General features: G+C 47.4%; 1 protein-coding gene across 1 annotated transcript in view; it reads left to right on the forward strand.

The window, feature by feature from the left end:
• Positions 1-13716, forward strand: part of LOC143285304 (uncharacterized) — a 188015-nt gene that overhangs the window by 43202 nt on the left and 131097 nt on the right. The window contains exons 25-32 of the mRNA XM_076592568.1: positions 2-58; positions 1258-1470; positions 4321-4365; positions 5267-5355; positions 7657-7755; positions 8697-8810; positions 10384-10502; positions 12934-13096. Of these exons, the coding sequence (XP_076448683.1) occupies positions 2-58; positions 1258-1470; positions 4321-4365; positions 5267-5355; positions 7657-7755; positions 8697-8810; positions 10384-10502; positions 12934-13096 (899 nt within the window). The remainder of the gene's footprint in view (position 1; positions 59-1257; positions 1471-4320; positions 4366-5266; positions 5356-7656; positions 7756-8696; positions 8811-10383; positions 10503-12933; positions 13097-13716) is intronic.

Raw genomic sequence — 13716 nt, forward strand, 5'->3', positions numbered from 1 at the left:
GGGAAGAAAGGCCAGAAGGGAAGTGGGGCACGCCAGAAAACATGCCATGCTTCTGCAGGTACGTGTGTGCATTGTGTGTTTGGTTCTTCTTCCGCGCTCTGCCTCACTCTCCTGTGGTCTGTGTGGTTGTCCTGTGGTCTGTGTGGTTGTGCTGTGGTCTGTGTGGTTGTGCCGTGGTCTGTGTGGTTGTCCTGTGGTCTGTGTGGTTGTGCCGTGGTCTGTGTGGTTCTGTGGTCTGTGTGGTTGTCATGTGGTATGTGTGGTTGTCATGTGGTATGTGTGGTTGTGCCATGGTCTGTGTGGTTGTCCTGTGGTCTGTGTGGTTGTCCTGTGGTCTGTGTGGTTGTCCCATGGTCTGTGTGGTTGTCCTGTGGTCTGTGTGGTTGTGCCATGGTCTGTGTGGTTGTCCTGTGGTCTGTGTGGTTGTCCTGTGGTCTGTGTGGTTGTCTTGTGGTATGTGTGGTTGTCCCATGGTCTGTGTGGTTGTGCCATGGTCTGTGTGGTTGTCCTGTGGTCTGTGTGGTTGTGCCATGGTCTGTGTGGTTGTCCTGTGGTCTGTGTGGTTGTCCTGTGGTCTGTGTGGTTGTCATGTGGTCTGTGTGGTTGTGCCATGGTCTGTGTGGTTGTCCTGTGGTCTGTGTGGTTGTCCTGTGGTCTGTGTGGTTGTGCCATGGTCTGTGTGGTTGTCTTGTGGTCTGTGTGGTTGTGCCATGGTATGTGTGGTTGTCTTGTGGTCTGTGTGGTTGTGCCATGGTCTGTGTGGTTGGTCTGTGTGGTTGTCCTGTGGTCTGTGTGGTTGTGCCATGGTCTGTGTGGTTGTCCTGTGGTCTGTGTGGTTGTCCTGTGGTCTGTGTGGTTGTGCCGTGGTCTGTGTGGTTGTGCCATGGTCTGTGTGGTTGTCATGTGGTCTGTGTGGTTGTCCTGTGGTCTGTGTGGTTGTCCTGTGGTCTGTGTGGTTGTGCCATGGTCTGTGTGGTTGTCCTGTGGTCTGTGTGGTTGTCCTGTGGTCTGTGTGGTTGTGCCATGGTCTGTGTGGTTGTCCTGTGGTCTGTGTGGTTGTCCTGTGGTCTGTGTGGTTGTCCTGTGGTCTGTGTGGTTGTCCTGTGGTCTGTGTGGTTGTCCTGTGGTCTGTGTGGTTGTGCCATGGTCTGTGTGGTTGTCCTGTGGTCTGTGTGGTTGTGCCATGGTCTGTGTGGTTGTCCTGTGGTCTGTGTGGTTGTCTGTTGACCTGCCTGACAGTACCACTCTGCATGACAGCTGGTGCCTCAGAGAGACGAGGGGCAGTGGCCAGTGGAGGTTCGACCAGAAAGGTGTGTGTGACGAAGACAGCGCCTGGCTGCAGGCAGGGCCCAGGGGCTGGCAGTGCTGAGGGCCGTCAGGCAAAGCGTGGTGCCAAGAAACCCTGGACCATCTTCAGAGACAGTTTCCACCCCATGCCTGCCAAATACCGCACTGCACGTGTGGGCAAAAGTAAGTGTTTTCTTCAGGCAAGGCTGTGGTGTGGGACAACAGTAAGTGTTGTTTTCAGGTAAGGCTGTGGTGTGGGACAACAGTAAGTGTTGTTTTCAGGTAAGGCTGTGGTGTGGGACAACAGTAAGTGTTGTTTCCAGGCAAGGCTGTGGTGTGGGACAACAGTAAGTGTTGTTTTCAGGTAAGGCTGTGGTGTGGGACAACAGTAAGTGTTGTTTTCAGGTAAGGCTGTGGTGTGGGACAACAGTAAGTGTTGTTTTCAGGCAAGGCTGTGATGTGGGACAACAGTAAGTGTTGTTTTCAGGCAAGGCTGTGATGTGGGACAACAGTAAGTGTTGTTTTCAGGCAAGGCTGTGGTGTGGGACAACAGTAAGTGTTGTTTTCAGGCAAGGCTGTGGTGTGGGACAACAGTAAGTGTTGTCTTCAGGCAAGGCTGTGGTGTGGGACAACAGTAAGTGTTGTTTTCAGGCAAGGCTGTGGTGTGGGACAGTAGTTAGTGTTGTCTTCAGGCAAGGCTGTGGTGTGGGACAACAGTAAGTGTTGTCTTCAGGCAAGGCTGTGGTGTGGGACAACAGTAAGTGTTGTCTTCAGGCAAAGCTGTGGTGTGGGACAACAGTAAGTGTTGTCTTCAGGCAAGGCTGTGGTGTGGGACAACAGTAAGTGTTGTCTTCAGGCAAGGCTGTGGTGTGGGACAACAGTAAGTGTTGTTTTCAGGCAAGGCTGTGGTGTGGGACAACAGTAAGTGTTGTTTTCAGGCAAGGCTGTGGTGTGGGACAACAGTAAGTGTTGTCTTCAGGCAAGGCTATGGTCCATGGTCGACTCACAGACGTCTGAGTCCTTATCTCTGTTTTGTGGGAAAATGGAAATATGTAATCTGCAAGCATACAGCTGTTTTATTTAAACATGTGCATGTTTTGTTGGGACAATCCGTCTATTATTTTAGAAAAAGTGGTCTTTGTCTGGTAAATGGATCTTTGTTTCTTTTTTTTCCTTTACATGGTGTGCTTTGTCTGGAAAAAGGATCATTGTTTCTTTAAAAAAAACACACAAAAAACTAACTATAATAAGATGTTCTATGCAAGAAAGGATGGACACAGTCACTGTGTCATATATGCAGAATAAATTTTAGTTGTCTTTTCTGCACTATCAGTCATGGTCTTCACACCCACCCATCCACACTCACCACACACACACACACACACACAAACACACGCACACAAACACACACATACACATGCACATACACACACAGACACACACAGAGAAACATGCACGCGCACACTCACGTACACACACACACCAACAGACACGCACATGCACACTTGCACACATGCACACACAGAGAAACATGCATGCACACACTCACGCACACACACACACACAAACACGCACATGCACACTTGCACACACACGCACACACACACACAAACATGTATGCGCACACTTGCGCACACACACAGACACACATTCCTGTGGAAAAGGGAGGTGGTCACTGGAGTCCTTTTATTTGTCCCATTAATTTTGTGTTTTGTGGCCGTATTCATGTCCTCTCTGTGGTTTGTAGCCATGTTCATGTCCTTTCTGTGGTTTGTGGCCATGTTCATGTCCTGTGGTGTGTGGCCATATTCATGTCCTTCGTGTGATGTGTGTCCACCTTCATGTCCTCTCTGTGGTTTGGCGCTCTGTGGTTTGTGGCCATGTTCATGTGCATGTTAATGCCCTTTCTGTGTGTTGTGGCCATGTTCATGTCCTCTGTGGTTTGTGGCCATGTTCATGTCCTCTGTGGTTTGTGGCCATGTTCATGTACTTTCTGTGGTTTGTGGTCTAGTTCATGTCCTGTGTCTTTTGTGGTCATGTTCATGTCCTCTCTGTGTTTTGTAGCCATGTTCATGTCCTCTGTGTTGTTCGTGTCCTCTGTCTTTTGTGGCCATGTTCATGTCCTCTCTGTGTTTTGTGGTCATGTTAATGTCCTCTGTGTATTGTGGCCATGTTCATGTCCTGTGGTGTGTGTCCATGTTCATGTCCTGTGGTTTGTGGCCATGTTCATGTCCTTTCTGTGGTTAGTGGCCATGTTCATGTCCTCTGTGTGTTGTGGCCATGTTCATGTCCTGTGTGTGTTGTGGCCATGTTCATGTCCTTTCTGTGGTTAGTGGCCATGTTCATGTCCTGTGGTTTGTGGCCATGTTCATGTCCTTTCTGCCGTTAGTGGCCATGTTCGTGTTCTCTGTGTGTTGTGGGCATGTTCATGTCCTTTGTGTGTTGTGGGCATGTTCATGTCCTGTGATGTGCGGCCTTGTTCATGTCCTGTGGTGTGTGTCCATGTTCATGTCCTCTGTGTGGTTTGTGGCCATGTTCATGTCCTCTCTATGTTTTGTGGCCATGTTAATGTGTTTTGATGCCATGTTCATGTCCTCTGTGGTTTGTGGCCATGTTCATGTCCTCTGTGTTGTGGGCATGTTCATGTCCTGTGATGTGCGGCCATGTTCATGTCCTCTGTGTGTTGTGGTCATGTTCATGTCCTGTGTTTTGATGCCATGTTCATGTCCTGTGGTGTGTGGCCATGTTCATGTCCTCTCTGTGTTTTGTGGCCATGTTCGTGTCCTGTGTTTTGATGCCATGTTCATGTCCACTGTGGTTTGCGGCCATGTTCATGTCCTCTGTGTTGTGGCCATGTTCATGTCCTCTGTGTGCTGTGGCCATGTTCATGCCTGCTTTGTGCTTTCTGGCCATGTTCATGTCCTCTCAGTAGCTTGTGGCCATGTTCATGTCCTCTCAGTAGCTTGTGGCCACGTTCATGTCCTCTCTGGGTTTTGTGGCCATGTTCATGTCCTCTGTGGGTTTTGTGGTCAGGTCGCAGGAAGGAGAAACTGGTGGCAGAAAAGCTAGCAAAGAGAGGTAAGACTGAGAGTTGGCACCGTGCATGTGTGTGTGTGTGTGTGTGTCTATAGATATATAGATAGATAGATAGATAGATAGATAGATAGATAGATAGATAGATAGATAGATGGATATATATATAGAGAGAGATAGAGATAGATAGATATAGATAGATAGATAGATAGATAGATATATGTGTGTGTGTGTGTGTATGTATGTATGTGTGTGTGTGTGTGTGTGAGTGTTGTGTGTGTGTTTGTGAGAGAGAACTATGTATGTGTGTATGCTTGTGTATATGAGTGAGAAGAGATTTACTCTGTGTGTGTGTGTGTGTGTGTGTGTGTGTGTGTGTGTGTGAGACCCAGAAGAAATTGACCTGATCTCTGTGACAGGTATGCACCTGTTTGATGACATTGACCTGTGACAGGTAAGCACCTGTTTGATGTTGTTGACCTGTGACAGGCATGCACCTGTTTGATGACATTGACCTTTGACAGGTATGTGCCTGTTTGATTATGTTGACCTGTGACAGGCATGCACCTGTTTGATGACATTGACCTTTGACAGGTATGCATGTGTTTGATGATGTTGACTTGTGACAGGTATGCATGTGTTTGATGATGTTGACCTTTGACAGGTATGTACCTGTTTGATGACGTTGACTTGACAGGTATGCACCTGTTTGATGACGTTGACCTTTGACAGGTATGCACCTGTTTGATGGTGTTGACGTGTGACAGGTATGCACCTGTTTGATGACGTTGACTTGTGACAGGAATGCACCTGTTTGATGATGTTGACTTGTGACAGGTATTCACCTGTTTGATGACGTTGACTTGTGACAGGTATGCACCTGTTTGATGATGTTGACCTGTGACAGGTATGCACCTGTTTAATGATGTTGACCTGTGACTGACAGGTAAGCACCTGTTTGACGAGGTGGACCGAGAAGCCAACCAGCTGATGAAAGGGCGACGTTCCAAGTTCTCTCCCCAAGAGATCAGCATTGTGAGTCCTTCACATCTTTCTCTTCAACAGCCGAGTGGTTAAAGCGGAGGGTCCAGGGTTTGAATCTCGATAATGGCGCATGGTGGGTAAAGGGTGGAGATTTTTTTCCGATCTCCCAGCTCAACATATGCGCAGACCTGCTTGTGCCTGAACCCCCTTCATATATGAATGCAGAAAATCAGATACGCACGTGAATCCATGTCAGCATTTGGTGGGTTATGGAAACAAGAACATACATCTAACCCAGCATGCAACCTCCCTCCAGTGCTGTGCAGACTGGACACGGGGCACTCTTTTCTTACTCATTCTTACTGTTAAAAGGGGAGGAGGCTTCTCTTTCCTTTTCTGCTGCGTTCACTCGTATGCACATGAGTGGGCTTTTACGTGTATGACCGTTTTTACCCCGCCATGTAGGCAGCCACACTCCGTTTTCGGGGGGGTGCATGCTGGGTATGTTCTTGTTTCCATAACCCACCGAATGCTGACATGGATTACAGGATCTTTAAAGTGCGTATTTGATCTTCTGCTTGCATATACACACGAAGGGGGTTCAGGCACTAGCAGGTCTGCACATATGTTGACCTGGGAGATCGTAAAAATCTCCACCCTTTACCCACCAGGCGCCGTCACCGTGATACGAAACCGGGACCCTCAGATTGACAGTCCAACACTTTAACCACTTGGCTATTGCGCCCGTCGAGGAGGCTTCTCAATATATTGCCTGTGACGAGCCTTCTCACTGTGAAACAGGTGCTCATTGACTGCTGAGATTCTCATGACATAAGTACAGACATTACACGGCAGATTCTTGGAAGACTTTGTTTCATGATGTCCCCCTGTGGATGCTCATGGACTTCTTGAAAGAAGTGAACATTTCAATCTGATTGGAGTGTTTGTAAAGACTGAAGCTGTGGTTACTTTTTATTGTACTTTTTTTACCCTTGACTTGAAGTAGATGCTAACGTGGTGATAGCCTTGAGATGACCTCAGTGGTCTGCGAGGCTCTAACTAAGCAACATAATTTGATTTGATTATCCTCGTTTCTTCTCTCTCCTCTCTCTGTCTCTTCTCTCTCCTCTCTCTGTCCTCTGTTCCGTCTCTCCTCTCTCTGTCTCCTCTCTCTTCTCTCTCTGCCCTCTATTCCATCTCTCCTCTCTCTCTCTGTACTCTCTCTGTCTCTTCTCTCCTCTCTCTGTCTCTCCTCTCTCCTCTCTCTGTCTCTGTTCCCTCTCTCCTCTCTCTGTTTCTTCTCTCATCTCTCTGTCTCTCCTGTCTGTCTCCCCTCTCTCTGTCTCATCTCTCTCCACTGTCTGTCTCTTTCTCCTCTCCCTGTCTTTCCTCTCTCTGTCTCATCTCTGTCCACTCTCTGCCCTCTGTTCCATCTCTCTCCTCTCTGTCTCTTCTCTCTCCTCTCTCTGTCTCCTCTCTCTGTCTCTCCTCTCTCTGTCTCTCCTCTTTCCTCTCTCTGCCCTTTATTCCATCTCTCCTCTCTCTGTCTCTCCTCTCTCCGTCTCTGTCTCTCCTCTCTCCGTCTCTGTCTCTCCTCTCTGTCTCTCCTCTCTCTGTCTCCTCTCTCTGTCTCTCCTCTCTCTGTCTCTCCTCTCTCCTCTCTGTCTCTCCTCTCTCTGTCTCTCCTCTCCCTGTCTCTCCTCTCTCCTCTCTCTGTCTCTCCTCTCTCCGTCTCTGTCTCTCCTCTCTCCGTCTCTGTCTCTCCTCTCTCTGTCTTATCTCTCTCCACTGTCTGCCTCTGTCTCTCCTCTCTGTCTCATTTCTCTCCACTGTCTGTCTCTTCTCTCTCTCTGTCTCTTCTCTCTCCTCTCTCTGTCTCTCCTCTCTCTCTGTCTTCACTCTCTGTCTCTTCTCTCTCTCTGTCTTCACTCTCTGTCTCTTCTCTCTCTCTGTCTCTTCTCTCTCCTCTCTCTGTCTCTCCTCTCTCTGCCCTCTATTCAGTCTCTCCTCTCTCTGTCTCTTCTCTTATCCTCTCTCTGTTCCATCTCTCCTCTCTCTCTGTCCTCTCCCTGTCCATGTGCTCAGTGCAGCATGCTCAATGCAGTTTGACATGTGCTCAGTGCAGCATGCTCAATGCAGTTTGACATGTGCTCAGTGCAGCATGCTCAATGCAGTTTGACATGTGCTCAGTGCAGCATGCTCAATGCAGTTTGACATGTGCTCAGTGCAGCATGCTCAATGCAGTTTGACATGTGCTCAGTGCAGCATGCTCAATGCAGTTTGACATGTGCTCAGTGCAGCATGCTCAATGCAGTTTGACATGTGCTCAGTGCTGAGTGGTGTGTGTTGCAGATGCTGTTGGGGCGAGTGGCCTTGACCTACCTGGCTGGAGACTTGGTCAACCAGAGTTACTACATGCCCATCCGTGACGTGCTGCATCAGCGTGTGGCGGTGAGTGCACTGTCTGCACTGTGCACTGTCTGCACTGTCTGCACTCTCTCAGTGCACTGTCTGCACTGTGCTCTGTCTGCACTCTCTCAGTGCACTGTCTGCACTGTGCTCTGTCTGCACTCTCTCAGTGCACTGTCTGCACTGTGCTCTGTCTGCACTCGTGCACTGTCTGCACTCTCTCAGTGCGCTGTCTGCACTGTGTTCTGTCTGCACTCTCTCAGTGCACTGTCTGCACTGTGTTCTGTCTGCACTCTCTCAGTGCACTGTCTGCACTGTGTTCTGTCTGCACTCTCTCAGTGCACTGTCTGCACTGTGTTCTGTCTGCACTCTCTCAGTGCACTGTCTGCACTGTGTTCTGTCTGCACTCTATCAGTGCACTGTCTGCACTGTGCTGTGTCTGCACTGTGCACTGTCTGCACTCTCTCAGTGCACTGTCTGCACTGTGTTCTGTCTGCACTCTCTCAGTGCACTGTCTGCACTGTGTTCTGTCTGCACTCTCTCAGTGCACTGTCTGCACTGTGTTCTGTCTGCACTCTCTCAGTGTGCTTTCTGCACTGTGTTCTGTCTGCACTCTCTCAGTGCTCTGTGGGGGCCAACACCACTCAGTGTATTGCTCTGTGGGGGCTATGACTGTCACACTGTCGTGTGTGTCGTGTGTTGCTATGACTGACACATTGTGGTGTGTGTCATGTGTGTTGCTATGACTGACACATTGTGGTGTGTGTCATGTGTGTTGCTATGACTGACACATTGTGGTGTGTGTCATGTGTGTTGCTATGACTAACACATTGTGATGTGTGTCATGTGTGTTGCTATGACTGACGCATTGTGGTGTGTGTCCTGTGTGTTGATATGACTGACACATTGTGGTGTGTGTCATGTGTGTTGATATTTGTGTTGCTATAACCACCACACTGTGGTGTGTGTTGCTATGTTGACAGTCATCAAAGGACAAGACAACAGCGGCCATTGGCTGCTGTATCAGGCGCCACATGAAGCGTCCCAACATCCGGCTGAGTGTGTCCCACTACCTCATGTGTCTGATGAACGACAAGGTAGGACATCCCCCTGGACACAGCTTAATAGTCACTGACAGACACACCCACTGAGACAGCATGATAGTCACTGACAGACACACCCACTGACACAGCATGATAGTCACTGACAGACACACCCACTGACTCAGCATGGTAGTCACTGACAGACACGCCCACTGACACAGCATGATAGTTACTGACAGACACACCCACTGACACAGCATGATAGTCACTGACAGACACACCCACTGACACAGCATGATAGTCACTGACAGACACACCCACTGACACAGCATGATAGTCACTGACAGACACACCCACTGACACATGATAGTCACTGACAGACACACCCACTGACACAGCATGATAGTCACTGACAGACACACCCACTAACACATGATAGTCACTGACAGACACACCTACTAACACATGATAGTCACTGACAGACACACCCACTGACACAGCATGATAGTCACTGACAGACACACCCACTGACACATGATAGTCACTGACAGACACACCCACTGACACATGATAGTCACTGACAGACGCACACCCACTGACACATGATAGTCACTGACAGACACACCCACTGACACATGATAGTCACTGACAGACACACCCACTAACACATGATAGTCACTGACAGACACACCCACTAACACATGATAGTCACTGACAGACACACCCACTGACACATGATAGTCACTGACAGACACACCCACTGACACATGATAGTCACTGACAGACGCACACCCACTGACACAACATTATATGAATGACTGACAGACACACCCACAGACGTGTGTGCGTGTGCGCGCACGCGTGTGTGTGTTTTATCTTCAGTTTAACGTCTATTCACTATAAGTGTTTTTAGACGGAAAGGAGTAAAGAAGTGGATAAAGGAAAGGGAATGCATGTGAATATTGGTGTAAAAAAGTATTCATGTTATGTATCAGAGGAAAAGTATATTATAAGAAAAAGGTCTAAAGAGATGTTGGTGTGTATTGAATGAGGTGTCATGGGAAGGAAAATATGTATATACATATCAACAAGTATTAACCTACAACAATGTAAATATATATAACAACATTAATTATAACACATCAAAGGAGGACACCAACTGGACTGGAGTTTAAAATTTCCGAAAACATTCTAAGCAATGAATAATCATTCAAAATCTTTTCAGTGGCTAATGAAATATTGGAAGAAAAGTCATCAACTACATCTTTAGGAATTAACTGTCTTATGCTCGGACAATGAATGAGTAGATGACTTACAGTTATTTGCTTACCGCATATACATTTTATATTTTTAGAAAATTTTGTATGAAAGGCATTTAAACGAATTCTGTACATTAGACTTGTAATTTGTCTTGAATGTGCTGCTGGTGTCAAATTAGAAAATGTTTGGGATTAGCTGCATTCTTTGTGTTTACACAACATTGGTAATATTGATTATTTGAATCTATAAGTAATTTCTTAAATAATTTGTGTGTGTGTGTGTGTGCTTTATATTTGTGATTGCACAAATGGATTTCCATGTGGATTGATTATTTTTTATAATTGTTTTTTGATGATGGTGTTGACAGGAACTGGTGTCAAAGTACGGACAGAAGCTGAAGTTGAAGAACAAGGTGGTGATATGCAGTGAAGAGTCCGCAGCCCTCATCAAGGCCCTCATGAACGACCTCATTGACAAGTTCATGGTGTATGTAGTGCATCCCTCATTCAGGTCCTCATCATTGACCTCATTGAATTGTTCATGGTGTATGTAGTGCATCCCTCATTCAGGCCCTCATCATTGACCTCATTGACAAGTTCATGGTGTATGTAGTGCATTCCTCATTCAGGTCCTCATCATTGACCTCATTGACAAGTTCATGGTGTATGTAGTGCATCCCTCATTCAGGCCCTCATCATTGACCTCATTGAATAGTTCATGGTGTATGTAATTCATCCCTCATTCAGGCCCTCATCATTGACCTCATTGACATGTTCATGGTGTATGTAGTGCACATTTCTTTCTTCTGTTTTATGTCAAGCTGGCAAATACTTTTTGAACAGCGGACTTGCAATTAACTTTTAGTGTTTTTAATTGAATTACTCAAGAACACAGTATTTCAGATTTACCTGTAAGTGTTTGTTTGTTTTTTATTAAAGAAATTAGCTTTCCCCACATCTTTTTTTAAATACAACAAATTCCATTTATCTGTATCACCATAATCAAGGATTAATGTCACAACAGATGGTTTTTAATGTGTATGTAATGGGCATAAACCAATGTGATGTGTATGTGTGTGTGTGAGGTGTGAACCAGTGTGGTGTGTGTGTGTGTGTGTGAGGTGTGAACCAGTGTGGTGTGTGTGTGATGAGTGAACCAGTGTGATGTGTGTGTGAGGTGTGAACCAGTGTGATGTGTGTGAGGTGTGAACCAGTGTGATGTGTGTGTGATGAGTGAACCAGTGTGGTGTGTGTGAGGTGTGAACCAGTGTGATGTGTGTGAGGTGTGAACCAGTGTGATGTGTGTGTGGTGTGAACCAGTGTGATGTGTGTGTGTGTGTGGTATGAACCAGTGTGATGTGTGTGTGGTGTGAACCATTGTGATGTGTGTGTGAGGTGTGAACCATTATGAATCAGTGTGATTTTGTGTGTGTGTGTGTATGTGAGGTGTGAACCAGTGTGATGTGTGTCTAGTGTGAAACAGTGTGAACCATTGTGATGCGTGTGTGAGGTGTGAACCAGTGTAATGTGTGTGTGTGAGGTGGTTCTGTGTGTGTGAGGTGTGAACCAGTGTGATGTGTGTGTAAGGTGTGAACCAGTGTGATGTGTGTGTGTGTGAGAGAGAGGTGTGAACCATTATGAACCAGTGTGATGTGTGTGTGTGTGAGGTGCGAACCAGTGTGATGTGTATGTGAGGTGTGAACCATTATGAACCAGTGTGATGTGTGTGTGTGTGTGTGAGGTTTGAACCAGTGTGATGTGTGTGTGTGAGGTGTGAACTAGTGTGAACCATTGTGATGTGTGTGTGTGTGATGTGAACCATTGTGATGTGTGTGTGAGGTGTGAACCATTATGAACCAGTGTGAGGTGTGAACCTGTGTGATGTGTGTGTGTGTGTGTGAGGTGTGAACCATTATGAACCAGTGTGATGTGTGTGTGTGTGAGGTGCGAACCAGTGTGATGTGTGTGAGGTGTGAACCATTATGAACCAGTGTGATGTGTGTGTGTGAGGTGTGAACCTGTGTGATGTGTGTGTGAGGTGTGAACCATTATGAACCAGTGTGATGTGTGTGTGTGAGGTGTGAACCTGTGTGATGTGTGTGTGAGGTGTGAACCATTATGAACCAGTGTGATGTGTGTGTGAGGTGTGAACCTGTGTGATGTGTGTGTGAGGTGTGAACCATTATGAACCAGTGTGATGTGTGTGTGTGTGTGTGAGGTGTGAACCATTATGAACCAGTGTGATGTGTGTGTGAGGTGTGAACCAGTGTGATGTGTGAGTGAGGTGTGAACCAGTGTGAACTATTGTGATGTGTGTGTGTGTGTGGTGTGAACCAGTGTGATGTGTGTGTGAGGTGTGAACCAGTGTGATGTGTGTGTGAGGTGTGAACCATTATGAACCAGTGTGATGTGTGTGTGAGGTGTGAACCAGTGTGATGTGTGTGTGTGAGGTGTGAACCATTATGAACCAGTGTGATGTGTGTGTGTGTGAGGTGCGAACCAGTGTGATGTGTGTGAGGTGTGAACCATTATGAACCAGTGTGATGTGTGTGTGAGGTGTGAACCTGTGTGATGTGTGTGTGTGGTGTGAACCAGTGTGATGTGTGTGTGAGGTGTGAACCATTATGAACCAGTGTGTGTGTGTGTGTGTGTGTGTGAGGTGTGAACCAGTGTGATGTGTGTGTGTGAGGTGTGAACCATTATGAACCAGTGTGATGTGTGTGTGAGGTGTGGACCAGTGTGATGTGTGTGTGAGGTGTGAACCAGTGTGATGTGTGTGTGAGGTGTGAACCAGTGTGATGTTTGTGTGAGGTGTGAACTATTATGAACCAGTGTGAGGTGTGGACCAGTGTGATGTGTGTGAGGTGTGAACCAGTGTGATGTGTGTGAGGTGTGAACCAGTGTGATGTGTGTGACAGGTTTCAACCAGTGCAGTCGTCCGGTGTGTTGCCGCAGTCCCTGCGACAGCTGGAGGGGGTCTATGAGGTGATGCTGGCGGAGGACGTCAGCCCCAGCAGTGTGTGGAGAGACGTGTCTTCCTGCACCGACATCTGTCACACTGCTCTGCGTGACTTCCAGCTGGTCAGTGTGTCTCTTTGCTTCACCTCTTCACTGTCCCCTTGACCGATATATGTTGGGGGTGGGGGGTGGGGGGGGGGGGGAATGCTTTGCTATTTGCCCCATGACTTATTTGTATATTAATAATTATACGTCATGAAAAATGCATGGTGTGTTGTGATGTCGTGGTGTGGTGTGTGGTGTGGTGATGTGATGTGTGGTGTTGTGATGTGTGGTGTGGTGTGGGGTGTTGTGATGTGGTGTTGTGATGTAGTGGTGTGTGGTGTGGTGCTGTGATGTTTGGTGTGGTGGTGTGATATGGTGTTGTGTTGTGATATGGTGTTATGATGTGGTGTGGGGTGTTGTGATGTGATGTGGGGTGTTGTGTTGTGATGTGGGGTGTTGCGATATGATGTGGGGTGGTGTGGGGTGTTGTGATGTGGTGTTGTGATGTAGTGTTATGTCATGTGGTGTGGTGTTGTGGTGTGGTGTTGTGATGTGGTGTGGGGTATTGTGATGTGGTGGTGTGGTATAGTGTTCTGATGTGTGGTGTTCTGATGTGTGGGGTTTCTGATGTGATGTGGTGTGGGGTGTGTGGTGTTGTGGTGTCATATTGTAATGTGTGGTGTTCTGATGTGATGTGC

Source organism: Babylonia areolata, chromosome 8, assembly GCF_041734735.1.
Source record: "Babylonia areolata isolate BAREFJ2019XMU chromosome 8, ASM4173473v1, whole genome shotgun sequence".
Classification (NCBI taxonomy): domain Eukaryota; kingdom Metazoa; phylum Mollusca; class Gastropoda; order Neogastropoda; family Buccinidae; genus Babylonia; species Babylonia areolata.